At 41.7% G+C, this 13078-nt stretch overlaps 1 protein-coding gene across 2 annotated transcripts in view; it reads right to left on the bottom strand.

Moving 5' to 3' along the window:
• The window catches only part of LOC111839459 (interleukin-1 receptor accessory protein-like 1), a 260104-nt gene that overhangs the window by 16636 nt on the left and 230390 nt on the right, over nucleotides 1-13078 (bottom strand). For both annotated transcript variants that reach the window (XM_072700472.1, XM_072700473.1), the window contains exon 7: nucleotides 4213-4345. In XM_072700472.1, coding sequence (XP_072556573.1) covers nucleotides 4213-4345 — 133 coding nt within the window. The remainder of the gene's footprint in view (nucleotides 1-4212; nucleotides 4346-13078) is intronic.

Genomic DNA, 13078 nt, shown 5'->3' with positions numbered 1-13078 from the left:
AGCGTTACTGTATCATATGCCCAACAGACATTACTACTCCAGAAAAATGTGCTATTTAAGGGTGCAGACCAGAGACGGATTAGGAGAAAATATGAGGCAGCTCCCTCTAGGCCTGGCTTCCAGTATTCATCTCTGCCACTTCTCTTCAGTTCCTCTGGGACTGTAATGGCATTCGGCTCTGGTGCCTGGTCAGATGGCCAGGTACAGGGACAGGGTCAGTAAGGTTAACAAATCACTTCTCACTCCACAGTGGTGCACAAAGCTCACCGTGGTGGCCTCAAGTGCCACACTTTGCTTTAAGTTGTCACCTAGACCATTAAATGTTTGGACTCATTCTGATATCTGTCACAGTTTCACTGGAGGAAGGAACATGTCTGAGACCATTTTTAGCTCTGCTAAAGACAGCATTGGGTCTTGGTGTTCTTCAGAGTAGAGAGCTAGTAAAGTGCTTAGATGAGGAAATCAGAGACAGCGTTTTGAAACCACTCAGACACAACACTGCACATTAAAGCAGCACATCTGTACTTTTGCCTTATCACGCTAAAGACTAAAAAAACAGTTGACTAGAACTTGCTAACAAACATCACCTAGACACATTCATACAAATCAATGCCCTTCTCATATAATCATGAAAAATACTAAAAACTATAAATTCTTCACCTGTTCAGAAAATGGGATATAGAATGGTAACACCTTGTAACCGTGCAAAAATTTTAGCATTAACTGTCGCAGAATCCATTGACGATGATCACAGTGGTAGTTATTAAGGTGACGAGGTCAGAGAAATGGCCGTTTTTGAACAACCGAACCAAGGGTACGAAACTGAAAAGAAACTGAAAAAATGTATGGTCAAATATAACTATAGATTAACTTAAGAAGCCGTGTGTGTCATGAAATTTTCACCGGGCTTTGTAAATCTAGTGGAATTGAAGGTTATGATGGCGGAATAATAGAATACATTTTCCCCTCACTTCACAATCTCTGCACTGTACCATCCACATCAAATGCACCGCTATAGAGTGTATGGCAATTTAGCTGCGAGTGGAGTACCTTGAGGGGTGAGAGGGCAAGGCGGCAATAACAGAAACGAAATGGAAAATTAACTCTGGCGAGGGTCAAAGGGACCTACTTTTATATCTACAGCCAGTAAAATATTTAACTGTATACACAGACATTTGGTTAGAAATCTCAGCTAATCCTAGGAAATCATATTAATATTATGTGTAATCTGGGGGAATGTTGAATACATTTTCCTTGTGAGGAGCTCAGATATGTTCAAATATTAAGGACGTTGGCTGGTTGTACGTCCAGTGTAGCAGTGAGTCTCTCAGCTCAACACTGAATGGCATGCAGGACCACTTCACTGTACTGAATGGTTATTGTGGTACACTAGCACAAAGTCATACGATAAAATATATAATGCAAATTCAATCTATTTTCATTTTACACTATTCTAGTTTAAATCCACTGGGACAAATTCTGTATTCAAAAAATATTAGTCTAACTATTATGCGAGTAAATTGGTTCTCTGAATAGAATGAAATCACTTCAAAATTCTTGTACAGCGTAAATAATTTTCCGGAATTGTGAATCATTATTCATGCATGAAAACCAATAGCCCACCCATAAAATACATTTCAATAAATCTAAAACACACAGCCTAAATGAAAATAAATTCCTCACAAAAGCTGAAAATCTCATTAGCAAATTACAACATTCTACTGTCTCTAAAAGACAGCAGTTTGGTAAAAGTGCAGTGCGGTAATGAAAGTGCAGTGCGGTAATGAAAGTGCAGTGCGGTAATGTGCTATACCAGCTAAGAACTTTCGCATGAAATGTTGGACTTGTTTGCTAATTCAATTTCTCCTTAGCAATGCAGTGTCTCAGCTGTGAGCTAACCCTAACCCTAACCCAGCTCTCTCCAAAGAAAATGAGAATTTATGGCTGCTACCCTCTGCAGTTCTACCAAGACTTTCTGTGAATCAATACAATTAAGCATTTTTAATAGATCTTTGTCCAGTCGTGGTGGAAAGGCTTACGTGGACGATGTGTGCAGAATCATCCCCACAGACTCAGTGACTTTTATCATGGCTTTGCTGCAGTTCATTAGCATTGTACAGCTGAAAGTGAAATTATTAAACCTGAACGCAAATTTCTTGAAGTACAAAAAAGAGCCGAAGGAAAAAAGTGCATGATTTTTCTTTACATCTTTTATGCACATATGGTCTAACAGGCCTCGTCACGCTAAGTCTAGCACGGTGAACAGAATTATTTCAAATGTCATGCTGCTCAACGGTTGATTTCTTCCCTTCTCTGCCCTCCTGTGTGTGGCTGTGCTGTTTCCAGCAGCTCTGATTCGCTGAGCTTAGGCATCGAGGTTATTGGAAGTGTTGGACGATGAAGGCTTGATGCATAATCGCACCAACTCAAGGTGAAACAGCAGCATCAAGAGCTAGAATTTTTTTTTTTCTGAAGCGGGAGAAAGAGTTGAAGGACGAGGCACGTTTCCTTTGTTCGGGATAACTTGGCTCACCAGATTCTATAAGAACTAGGGTCATTAAGAAGACTTACGTGCACAGTTGGAGTGGATTGTCATTTTGCGATGTGTCAGCTCTAAGTGGCTTCAGAGCATAACCCAGCCTGACACTGCCAGGTCTTGTTGTCCCTTGTCCCATGCTAGTCCCCCTCTGTGCTACACTAATGTGGCTCAACCAATGTCCGCATTTGGCCTGGCTGGTCATGCTGCTTCAGTTCCTTGGCTAATAAATGTGGTTAAAGGAGCATCTAACCTTGCAGTCAGACTTCACAGCTAAGGTGTCACATTTATTCACAGACTAAGATATAAAAGATCGCTCCCAGGTGGCCACTAGAGCAGTGTTTCCCAATCCGGTCCTTGAGGATCCACAATCGGTCCACATTTTTGCTCCCTCCCAGCTCCCGACAAAAACGTGGGCTGTCTGTGGGTCCCTGAGGACCGGATCAGGAAACACTGCACTAGAGGAACGTGACGTGCACCCTTATCGTTTGACGAGCACACACAGCTTCATTGAACTCTGGGGCAATGCACTCTGGGACTCAGTAATCCTTGATCGTCCCTGGGCACAGGTCCGCCGAAGCGAGCCGGGCACATTTAGAGAATAAACTCACGGGTGATTTACTTCAAGTTCATGGCTGCCTTTTTTCACTCTCCATTTTTTATTTTTTTTGTTAGCCTGTTCAGACACGTCCGTTCCCTGTTAATTTATTGCTGTTTAAGTGCTAGACTAGAAAAAGCCAGAATTCATTCCAAAGAATACCTACAGAATGCACACAAAAATATAAATAATAAAAACCCATAAACAATATGGTTCCTGTCATTTTTCATGTGCTGAGATGATGGGGTATGAAATCCCTTGTTACAAAGGGCTACAAAGAGACATAGTTGAGTTGGGAGGCAAAATAACAGAGATGTATAAATTCACATAAACCAGCAGAGACTTACAGCTCAGTTGGCTGCCAGTGGAGCGGGTTGAACACTGCACTTCATTTATGCAGTGTAAAACCTTACTACAAAATTAGAAATAATCGAGGGGCCTTTTGCACATGAATTGGGAACTTGGTGGGGGAAATTGATAGAACATTTGTTTAAAAAATGAATTAGCTGTAATGTAACAACATGAATTCTGTCTCAGAGACAGGGCACTGGTATATCTTACACTGCTTGCATATGAATATGAATGCTGATTAATGTACACCTGCTGTGATTCAATGCATCACTAATTTAGAATACAGATTTAAATCAATTATGGTAAAATTCAGGTTTCAAAAACTTGCTATACTCCTATTATAGTTTCCTATGATAATTACTAGAGATGTTCATGGTTTCCTTAATCATTTATAAAAATTATAATTATTTATGCATATTCCAAAAGGAATCATAGATACATGTAACTGCTAATTTCATGTGTTTGACATCTATTATTCTCCACACTGCGGTGTTAGTTTAGTCAGGTAGTGCATAGGCATAGAAAATGTTTCCATATAATGTTATATAATTATATATGCATGTAAAAATGCATTATCGCTGGAGAATGTGTCCCATTACTGTATTTATGATGACTTATGTAATGGGTGCTTTTTGGCTCTTCACATTTCTTTTTGTTTTCCATTTGGTCTGCTTAACACCACAGACGTATGACCAGGGAGACACGACCAACAAGCGGTCACCCATACTTGATGTCACTCTCCTGCACTCGGCTCTCGTCAAGGTCCTCGATGAACTTCTCCCCCTTCATCCAGTAGATCAGAGGGCTGACGTCTCCGCTGTAGCCAAAGAAGGCTCGGCAGGTCAGGTTGATGGGCCCCCCTGTGGGGGAAACAGGAAACGCACAGGGGGTCACTTCCGGCCTACGCTTCACGCCTCCGTGTTTCGTTTGCCGATGGCTGGAGCCTCATACAGCATGACTCAGCCTCCTTTATACAGCTGCCTTTTTACAGAGCGAACTACCTTCCTCTGGTACACCAGGCATTGATGTCTCCAACCTCAACAGAAACTAGCAAGAGGCACACGCACCTCCGTCAATGGCAGAGATTATCTGCTCAACACCCAGAGCCTCACTTTGGCACATTCAGGTCACTATTAATTCCCCTGCACCATCCCGTCAGCTTCACTATTCATGCATTATTCATCTGGCATGAAAATGGTGATCAGCAGGATGGTAACAATTTCCAAATGGGCAGAAATTTTGCCCCAACCACAGTACGATGCAATCATCCCGAAAGGGATTTGTAACTAAGGTTTGATTTTCCAAAAGGTATTTACATTTTCTGGGCTTTTAAGCAGGGGTTTCTGCAAAAAGAAAATGGCATTCATTTCACATACATGATTAATTTCACATATGTTAATCATTTCACATAAGTCTTAGACTCGGAGAAATTGCATTTGGATTTCTTATAAGTTCAGTAATCAACGGTATTGGCACATGAATTCAGTAACGTGGGCAGTTACATTTAGAGGAAATGAACCAAAGGTTTTGGATTGGACAATGGACAGGTTTTTACACTGAAGCAAACATTGTTATTTCAGCACCATGGATAGATCCACACCCGGCCGCAAAGCCTTGTGAATTCAAAACCACGGACAGCTCTACAAAGGCTCAGGCATTTTGGATTTCAAGATTGAAAACTGAAGAGTTTATTTGTCATGTGCACAGAAAACTGGCAGTTCCACTATGCAGTGAAAATCTTACTCTACACTAAACTTCCGCTAAACACAGATTAACACAAAAATTAAAAATTAACGTGCACATACAGTAACAACCAGTGTGCATGTACAGACACACATATAGCAATACAATTCTCATTTATCACAGGAAATACTTAGTTCAATGTCACATGAAGACGTGTATTGCAGTGTAACATATAAATTTGGTACCATTTCAGTTCAATGGATCGTCAGGAACACAGGAGCCCAGTGTTACATGAGTCAGTTCCTGGTGTGGCTCAGTACTGCAACACGAGCACCAGCTTCTCTACCTCCATGTCATTGGAAAACAGCAATAAAAGATACTGGCTTAAATGACAAGATTAAATGATAATAAGACGTGGATGTAACAGCGGCTCAGATGTACTGCTGCAGCCTTTCACCGTCCAGGGCTGCAATCCGGCATGTGTGCAGTTTGTATGTCCTTCTTGTATTTGTGCAGGTTACCTCTGGAGATTGCAGTTTCCTCCCCTAGACCTAAAACAGTCTCGGTCCTCAGGGACCCACAGCCGGTCTACGTTTTTGCTCCTTCCCAGCTCCCAGGAGAGGGAGCATAAACATGGACTGTGTGTGGGTCTCTGAGGACCGGGTTGGGGAGTACTGACCTAAAGCATGCCGTCAGGCACACTGATATGTCGAAATCGCCCGTGATGTTGTGTGCATGCTCTGCAATGGGTCTGGCATCCAGTCACATAGAAGATGTACGAATGGATGAAAAATGTAAATATAAACATTGACGGTGCATGTTCCCATAAGGACAACACGAATGCCTGCTTCATACAAGACTGACTCCCACAGGAAGGACAAATTCCGGCCCTTTCTGAGTAAAATGGGGTAATCCGCAGCCATAGCAATGTCACTTTGATCAAAAAAAAGAAAAAAAAAACAGCATCTATTTGCCATGTGGATTCTTGCCATTGCTGGAGATGTCAGGTGCAGCCTGACAGTGAGATACAAAATGGTCAAGGGCAGTGGAGTGGTGCAGAGCAGCTCCAGGACACGGCAGAGCAGGTCCGTGGAAAAGGGGGGCGTCAGAGTGTGGGAGGCCAGACCTTACTCACACCTATACTCACATATATGCTTGCCATATACTTATTACACCTTACTCACACCTATACTCACATATATGCTTGCCATATACTTATTACAATGCATACACTATCATTACAGTACTGTGATGTGCTATGTTTCACTAAGCAAAAGAACCGATTATTGGCATTATAACAACTATATAAGTCTGCATACACAAACCCATGCCCTTCCGGGTCGGCCACTTCCCCCACACCGAACCACAGCAATGCACAGCCTAATAGACCTGTCTTCCCGTGACTGGTAGGGTACAGCGTGATTGGCAGCTGCATTTTCGTGCACGATGAACAGTTTGGTATAGTATACACACTCCTTGGCCAAAAAAATGGGCCAAAGCTTAATTTTAGGCATGTAGGGTTTGCCCCATTTTTTTTGTCCAGGAGTGTACATTCAAGTATTAAATACATACTCATTACCATACTTGTAATACTGTACTTCCTGATTAGTACATAAATCTTACAATATTCATTATAGTACTGTATACATATATATTACTAATTGTACTATACTGTATACACACACACGATCACACACACATCATTCTGGAACGCTATATACATACCAATTAGTATGGTTAACAATCACATACATAATTATTACTTATGACATAAAGCTGTCATGTGATTTTCATTTGGATTTACCATGATGCATTTCACAATAGAAGCTTATTAGAAAATAATGGAAAAGTACCATAGTAAATAAAGATGACATTCACTCATAGGATCTAAACCTAAGAAACACACACACACACACACACACACACACACACATGCGCTGTGCACGCACACGGAGCTTCACAAATCCAAATGCACGGTGCGACTGGCCTTGATGAGGCTGATCTATACCTTCTCAACACATCTAATGCTTATCCGGTGTTTACCGTGTACAAAATCCCAAATGAGCTCTTAAGGTGCAATGACATATAGGCAGGATGTGGGCATCAGCAGCGGAGCACGGAGGAAAGCAGAGATGTGTCAGATGGCGGGATAAAAGGGGGAGACGCGACTTGTCACCATCGGACACATCAGACGCCCCCGACGCTGCCGGCCAGAGATGGAGCATCAGGATTCGGCCTCTGGCACAATCACAGTCACACGGCAGTTGCACTGGAATGCAATTAATCATCTCATGACAGCACCTGGGACTGATAAAACAACACTGTACCATCAGATGCTTCACCGCAGAGGCAGGAAATGGGAGTTTAGTGTGTCTGCGTTGGGGGGGGGGGGTTTGGTCACGTTCTCATGCAATTACTTATATCAATATTCCAATTTCAATAAAGCTTCAATAGTAAAGCAAAATATAATTATTCCAACTTTTAATATTGCATAATTTTAAATACATGGCAGAGTAATAAGAGCAGGTAGTGTGACGTGTGTATGGCATTAAGGTGTTGATTCAGTCGATTTGCAGACGGGACACATGAGTTATGCCTGTGCAAGCGGCAGACCTGCTGCGCTGTACAGCCATATTCATTTCCCGATCTGCTGAAGCACTAAAATTATGCATGGTACTGTTCCACATGGGGTCACTGTAGAGCTTTCCATAGCTCTCAGGACTTGCTATAAAGGAAGGAGCCAAATTCTTTTTCGGGAAACCAGATGTGAGAATGATTGCTCTCTAAGTGATATTTCTTATTAAACAGCTTATCTAGAATGATAAAAAAAGATGGACTGTCAGGTGTTTTCCTGCTGTCTTCATGTCTTCGTGCACATGTAGTATGTCTTAATTGTCTAATCCGGTTGATTTTTACTTTGTTTTTAACATTTTTTTCTTTCCCCTTCTTATTTTCCAAAAAGGGAATTAAACTGCAAAACCAAAACAACAATACTAATAATTATTTAATCAAAATTGGTTTAATCATTTCGTAAATAGCACACTGCTGAAGCCGTTGTTAGTGTGAGTGCTATTTCTGAACATCACACAGCTTGGTCACCAGGATTTATTGTAATCCTAAGGGCTGGTTCGTACGTGGCAGTGCCACAGAGCATGTCATAGGGGCTGGTTTGGATACAGTAAGTGTCGTGCACAAGCCTCAGCAACTATTGAAAATTGGAGGCTCCATTCAGTGACATAGCTCAACCATGATCATTCAACCAGGGGAAAATTAGAAGGAAGTCAGGAAGTAGATCCGACCAACAGGTGATTATCAGTACTACGAACTTTAGGTTGTACTTTTGTTCTTGGCATGAATGGTCTTCCTATTTTGCCTCTCATTAATAAAAATACAACCAATGTGTCCTTGATATTTGGGGCGAGGGGTTCTTGGCGGGACCGGACTTGCTAATTTGCCTCCCAAGAACGAACTTGGGATGCAATCAATCATGGGATTGGTCTTGTTTGTCAAGGATGCAACAGATGCATCCTTGATGTGTGGGACGGGGCAAGAACAATATCTGGGGATTTCTGCCATCCTCTGTACTTCTGTTCTTAGTATTGGAACCTGGTCTTTGGCAACGGAAGATGATGTCAAACAGGTAAGTGAGAACACAAGTACAGTCAAGTATGGATATTGACACCCCTTTCCTACCTTTTATGATCAGAATGATAACGTTTTAATGTGAGTGCACCTGTCTCACTCTCTCCTTACCTCCACATCTCTCTGGTCACAGTACCGAACTACAGACATCCCAGTTCTCCCAGAAGTTCTGGGAGTCCCCTACAGAATGACCGCAGCTCCCTGACACCCGCAAATGATGCGTGATGTCCTGGAAGTCTGTTGTTATTAGTACCGTCAAAATGTCCCGACTTTTTATTGTGGTATTTGGTCTCCTGATGCTATTTAAAAAAGCAAACATTATTTCGGTATCAACCTGACGCAATTTGCTGAGCTGCAGCTGGGAGATAATTTCAAATGAAAATACCCCAATATGCGGTATTACTGTAATACCACCTAAGCCTGACCAGCACCACCCCCCCACCCTAGTTGTCCCCCATCCTCTTTATTGAAATCAATACGCCTGAGGTGTGATACCTGATACTAGGTCCTGGCTGAAAGAGCATACAGAAGACATTTAAATACCACGGCGATCGCAAGGGACGACAATTAAACATCCGGCAAGCTCCTCCTGAGATTGAGCACGATGGGGGGGGGGCGTTATAAATTACTGCTCTAAACATATAATATAAAATAAAATATAGGAATTAAATACATTTTATTACAGTTATGTTGAGGCTCAGTGGAGCTGCATGGGCTGTACGGTGAGGCTCCCATTTAAGGTCAAAGGGCACCAGAATCACGCTTTTAAAACAATCAGCTGGATCTGAAGACGATCATAGAGCCTCCATTGAAAATAAAGGACTTCTTTGTCCAGTTACTTACTGCCAGACATAATGAGGACTGCAAAAATCTCTAACAATGTAACTAAATACACACACATATATATTTTTATATATAAAAACATAATACATACACACGTGCATGTATATAGAAAGAGAGAGAGAAGGAAAGCTAGAGAGAGAGAGACTATATATAAAAAACAAACAAAAACTTGCCACCTGTGAGTTAGAGGCACCAGGATGAGTCATTCATTACAAAATAACCTCACTTACTCCAGCTGAGCTGAGAATAGAGCAGCTGGATTCTGCCCCAGTCTGACAGGCTGCAGTACTTATTTGACCATGCTGAACTAATTGTGTTTCAGTCCTATTTATTTCAGCCCCCGGGTCCAGCCCCATGTGAACATAATCTATACAATACTATTCAATTAATTATGACAGAATTGGAAAATAGCTCATTTTCCCACCATTTAAAACGAGGTTTATAAATTAAGCGGTGGAGGTTCATGTCTCCGAGGGGGAACATGGCTGAACCCTTCAGCAAGGTACTTAACCTGAACTGTTTCAACAGAACATCCAGCCCCATAAAGGAACAATCAGACATTTGTGCATTATGTTAAAAGCGTCTGATAAGAAACTACTAAGCAAATAAATAATGAAACGTAGTGGAGCTGAAAAATGTATTTGGCCAGGGAGATGCCTTCGATGCAATATTCTCCCAACAAACACACACATGCATGCACGCACAAACATACTGTTGTTATCTCCCAGGCCAATCCTTTCACAAGGTTACAATACTGTAATTCACACATGGATTTGTGGGCCCAGACAGTAATCAATACTGTCGTAAGAGTTTTCAAATCAGGCCCACATGCACAGAGGGAAAATTGCGACCAAAATCGCCTCATTGATTGCGGTTCACTGTCTGACATTTACGAAGTTCTCCAGTCACCCCTACGTTGATATTTCAAGGAAACGTCACGTTGAAGGGCAGAGGTCACAAATCACAAGGACAAATGCTTTATTATCAGTGACATATTCAAAAATCGTACATGCAAGGCTTCCAAGCTGATCTGAGTAGACATCATACGTCAAAGCTTTAAGTAAAGACTAGCCTGAGTCCACGTCTGAATCCTGAAATATTTATCATCGTTAATATATGATATTAAGGAAGGACAGTATCAGTTCCTAGGGAATTTCCAGTACTGATTGCATATAAGTTGACATACTTCACGCGGTAATTTTGACTGCAGATATGATATGCTATATGTAATGAGTAGTTCTTATCTGGAGTCAGTGCTCTAGTAGGATGTGCTGTGCATGAATATCTTCTGCGTAGAACCCCCCCACAGAAAGCGAGAGAGACAGACAGCAGGGAAAACAGACATACAGGGAGACAGACAGCTGGGGAAGAACAGCTGCAAAAACAGACAGATGGAGAGAGACAGCTGGAGACAGAGACAGCAAGGGAGGCGGCTGTATCAATTTAAAAAGTTGCACAAAACTGAAAAATGAATTCCTCATAAAGAGATTTAATATTGTCCTGTAATTGTTCTGGTCGGTTGTCCACTGATAACACAGACATCCTAGACAAACACAATGCTTGTCTAGAATATTTTCACCCTCCACATCATCCTTTTGCAGGAGAGGATCAAGATGAGAAATGGACCTTATCTACTGTGACCACAGATCACAAATCTTTGCAAGAATGCATCATTGTGTAAAGCCTGCAGATGTGACTCAGTTCCACATCACCCGCCATGTGATCCAGAACCATGCATCATGGTCTGTCAATCATCTGCAAATCATGACAAGACAGTCCATATACTTTTCAGTGTAAATTTATATTAGTCCCCCTAAACACAGGTATTGGCTAGGGAGTCTTCTCAGAGCTGTGTTGAAAATATAGATCAAATGAGACGTTATGGGGTTATGTAGGACGCCGTCTGGCAAAGGGCTGCTGGGTCGTACCCTCGAGAGCAGAAAGCCTCAAATGATGTTGCTGACAGCGTCTCTGAAGAGGTGAAGGGAAGGTTCATTGATGCCTTTTGCATGTTGTGAACCTTGATTGGGCTTGAAATCTTGTAGAAGCAGTATTACAGTAAGGTGGGGTGAAAAGTGAATGCAGCACATCTACACTCAAGAACAGTTCCTTGACTTGCTATGCATGGTAATGGCCTGAACACAAGTCTTTCGGCACAAGTAGACAGTCCAGAAGGGGCACTTTTCTGGGTCACCAACATACAACCTTGCCTTTGGGGACTATTTAAATAAAGTAGAACCCAATGGAGAATCTCTGATTGGACAGGTGGTGACATACAGACTCTACACTAAGACCAGTCCCAGAGGGAAATGACCTGTCACCTCTCTGTCTAAGCCATTACTGCTCCTTACTGCCACCTTGGCTTTCCTGGAGCGCGTTCTGATGCTCTTGGCAGGCTTTGATGTCACTGTTATAAGTTTCATATTACTTTTGAAGTTTTAAACAAAGATATATGAGGGACAAAATAACTGCAAGGTGAACCTTTAATCAAAAAGAGTGAAAAGCAGTGTCTTGCTGTGTAGAATGTTCTCTGTGTCCCTTTGGGTTCCTGCCTCCACATCTACATCCATACTATTAACATTCTGGGTTGTCCCAGAAGAAATCTTAACAGTTGACTCAAGAAACACTATTACCTTCCCTATTCTTCACTGTCTCACCATTTTTAAATAGAGGATTTATTGACAATAACAAAGCAAAGAGTGCTAAGATAAAGGTTAAGCTGGCTAGTTGAATTACAAAGTGGACAGGGACCATTTTAATTCTTAATATAATTTCCTTTACCTGTATTTTCCCGTCTCTCCACTAGAATAAGTGAAGCTCTTTCCCCAGGGTCATTTTTTTGACATAATCCAAATTCCCCTGCCAACTTCATTCAGCTAACACACAGCCTCAGCCCTGCAGCTATACAACTTTATAGACTCAGGTTTATGTGTGTGCTTTGTGGATGGAGTTTTAGAACCCAGATAACCTTGTGGCACCTAAAAAATGGCACGTCTTAAAACCAAGACACTTAGGCCTTCACAATCCATTTAATTAAAACTATTCCATAAATTACAGCCGGTGCTATCGGGGAAACAGAATAAGCAGAAGGTAAATTACGGTCCCAGACTGAAAAACATTTATAGGGGACATGGAAGAGCGTGCTTTCATTTCAGATATAAAGCACCGCGCTTGCTGAATCAACATCCGTTTGGAGTGAAGGTAGGGCTGATTGAAGTAAAACAAAAAGAGGAAAGATAAGTTTGAGTGAAGGTCACATTTATGTAACCAAATCAATGAAATACTTTTCACTTGAAGTTTGTTTCCCTTTTGAGTTTTTTTATATACCTATTGTGGATATTTCATGAACAGAGAGCAGTCATGGTCAATGAGCAAACGATGTTTCTGTCGTATGCTTCATATCAGGCCGCTGGTGATATGGGGAC

This window comes from Paramormyrops kingsleyae, chromosome 16, assembly GCF_048594095.1.
Source record: "Paramormyrops kingsleyae isolate MSU_618 chromosome 16, PKINGS_0.4, whole genome shotgun sequence".
NCBI lineage: Eukaryota > Metazoa > Chordata > Actinopteri > Osteoglossiformes > Mormyridae > Paramormyrops > Paramormyrops kingsleyae.
The sequence above is the reverse complement of the archived record's forward strand: the minus strand, read 5'-3'. Positions and strand labels throughout refer to the sequence as shown.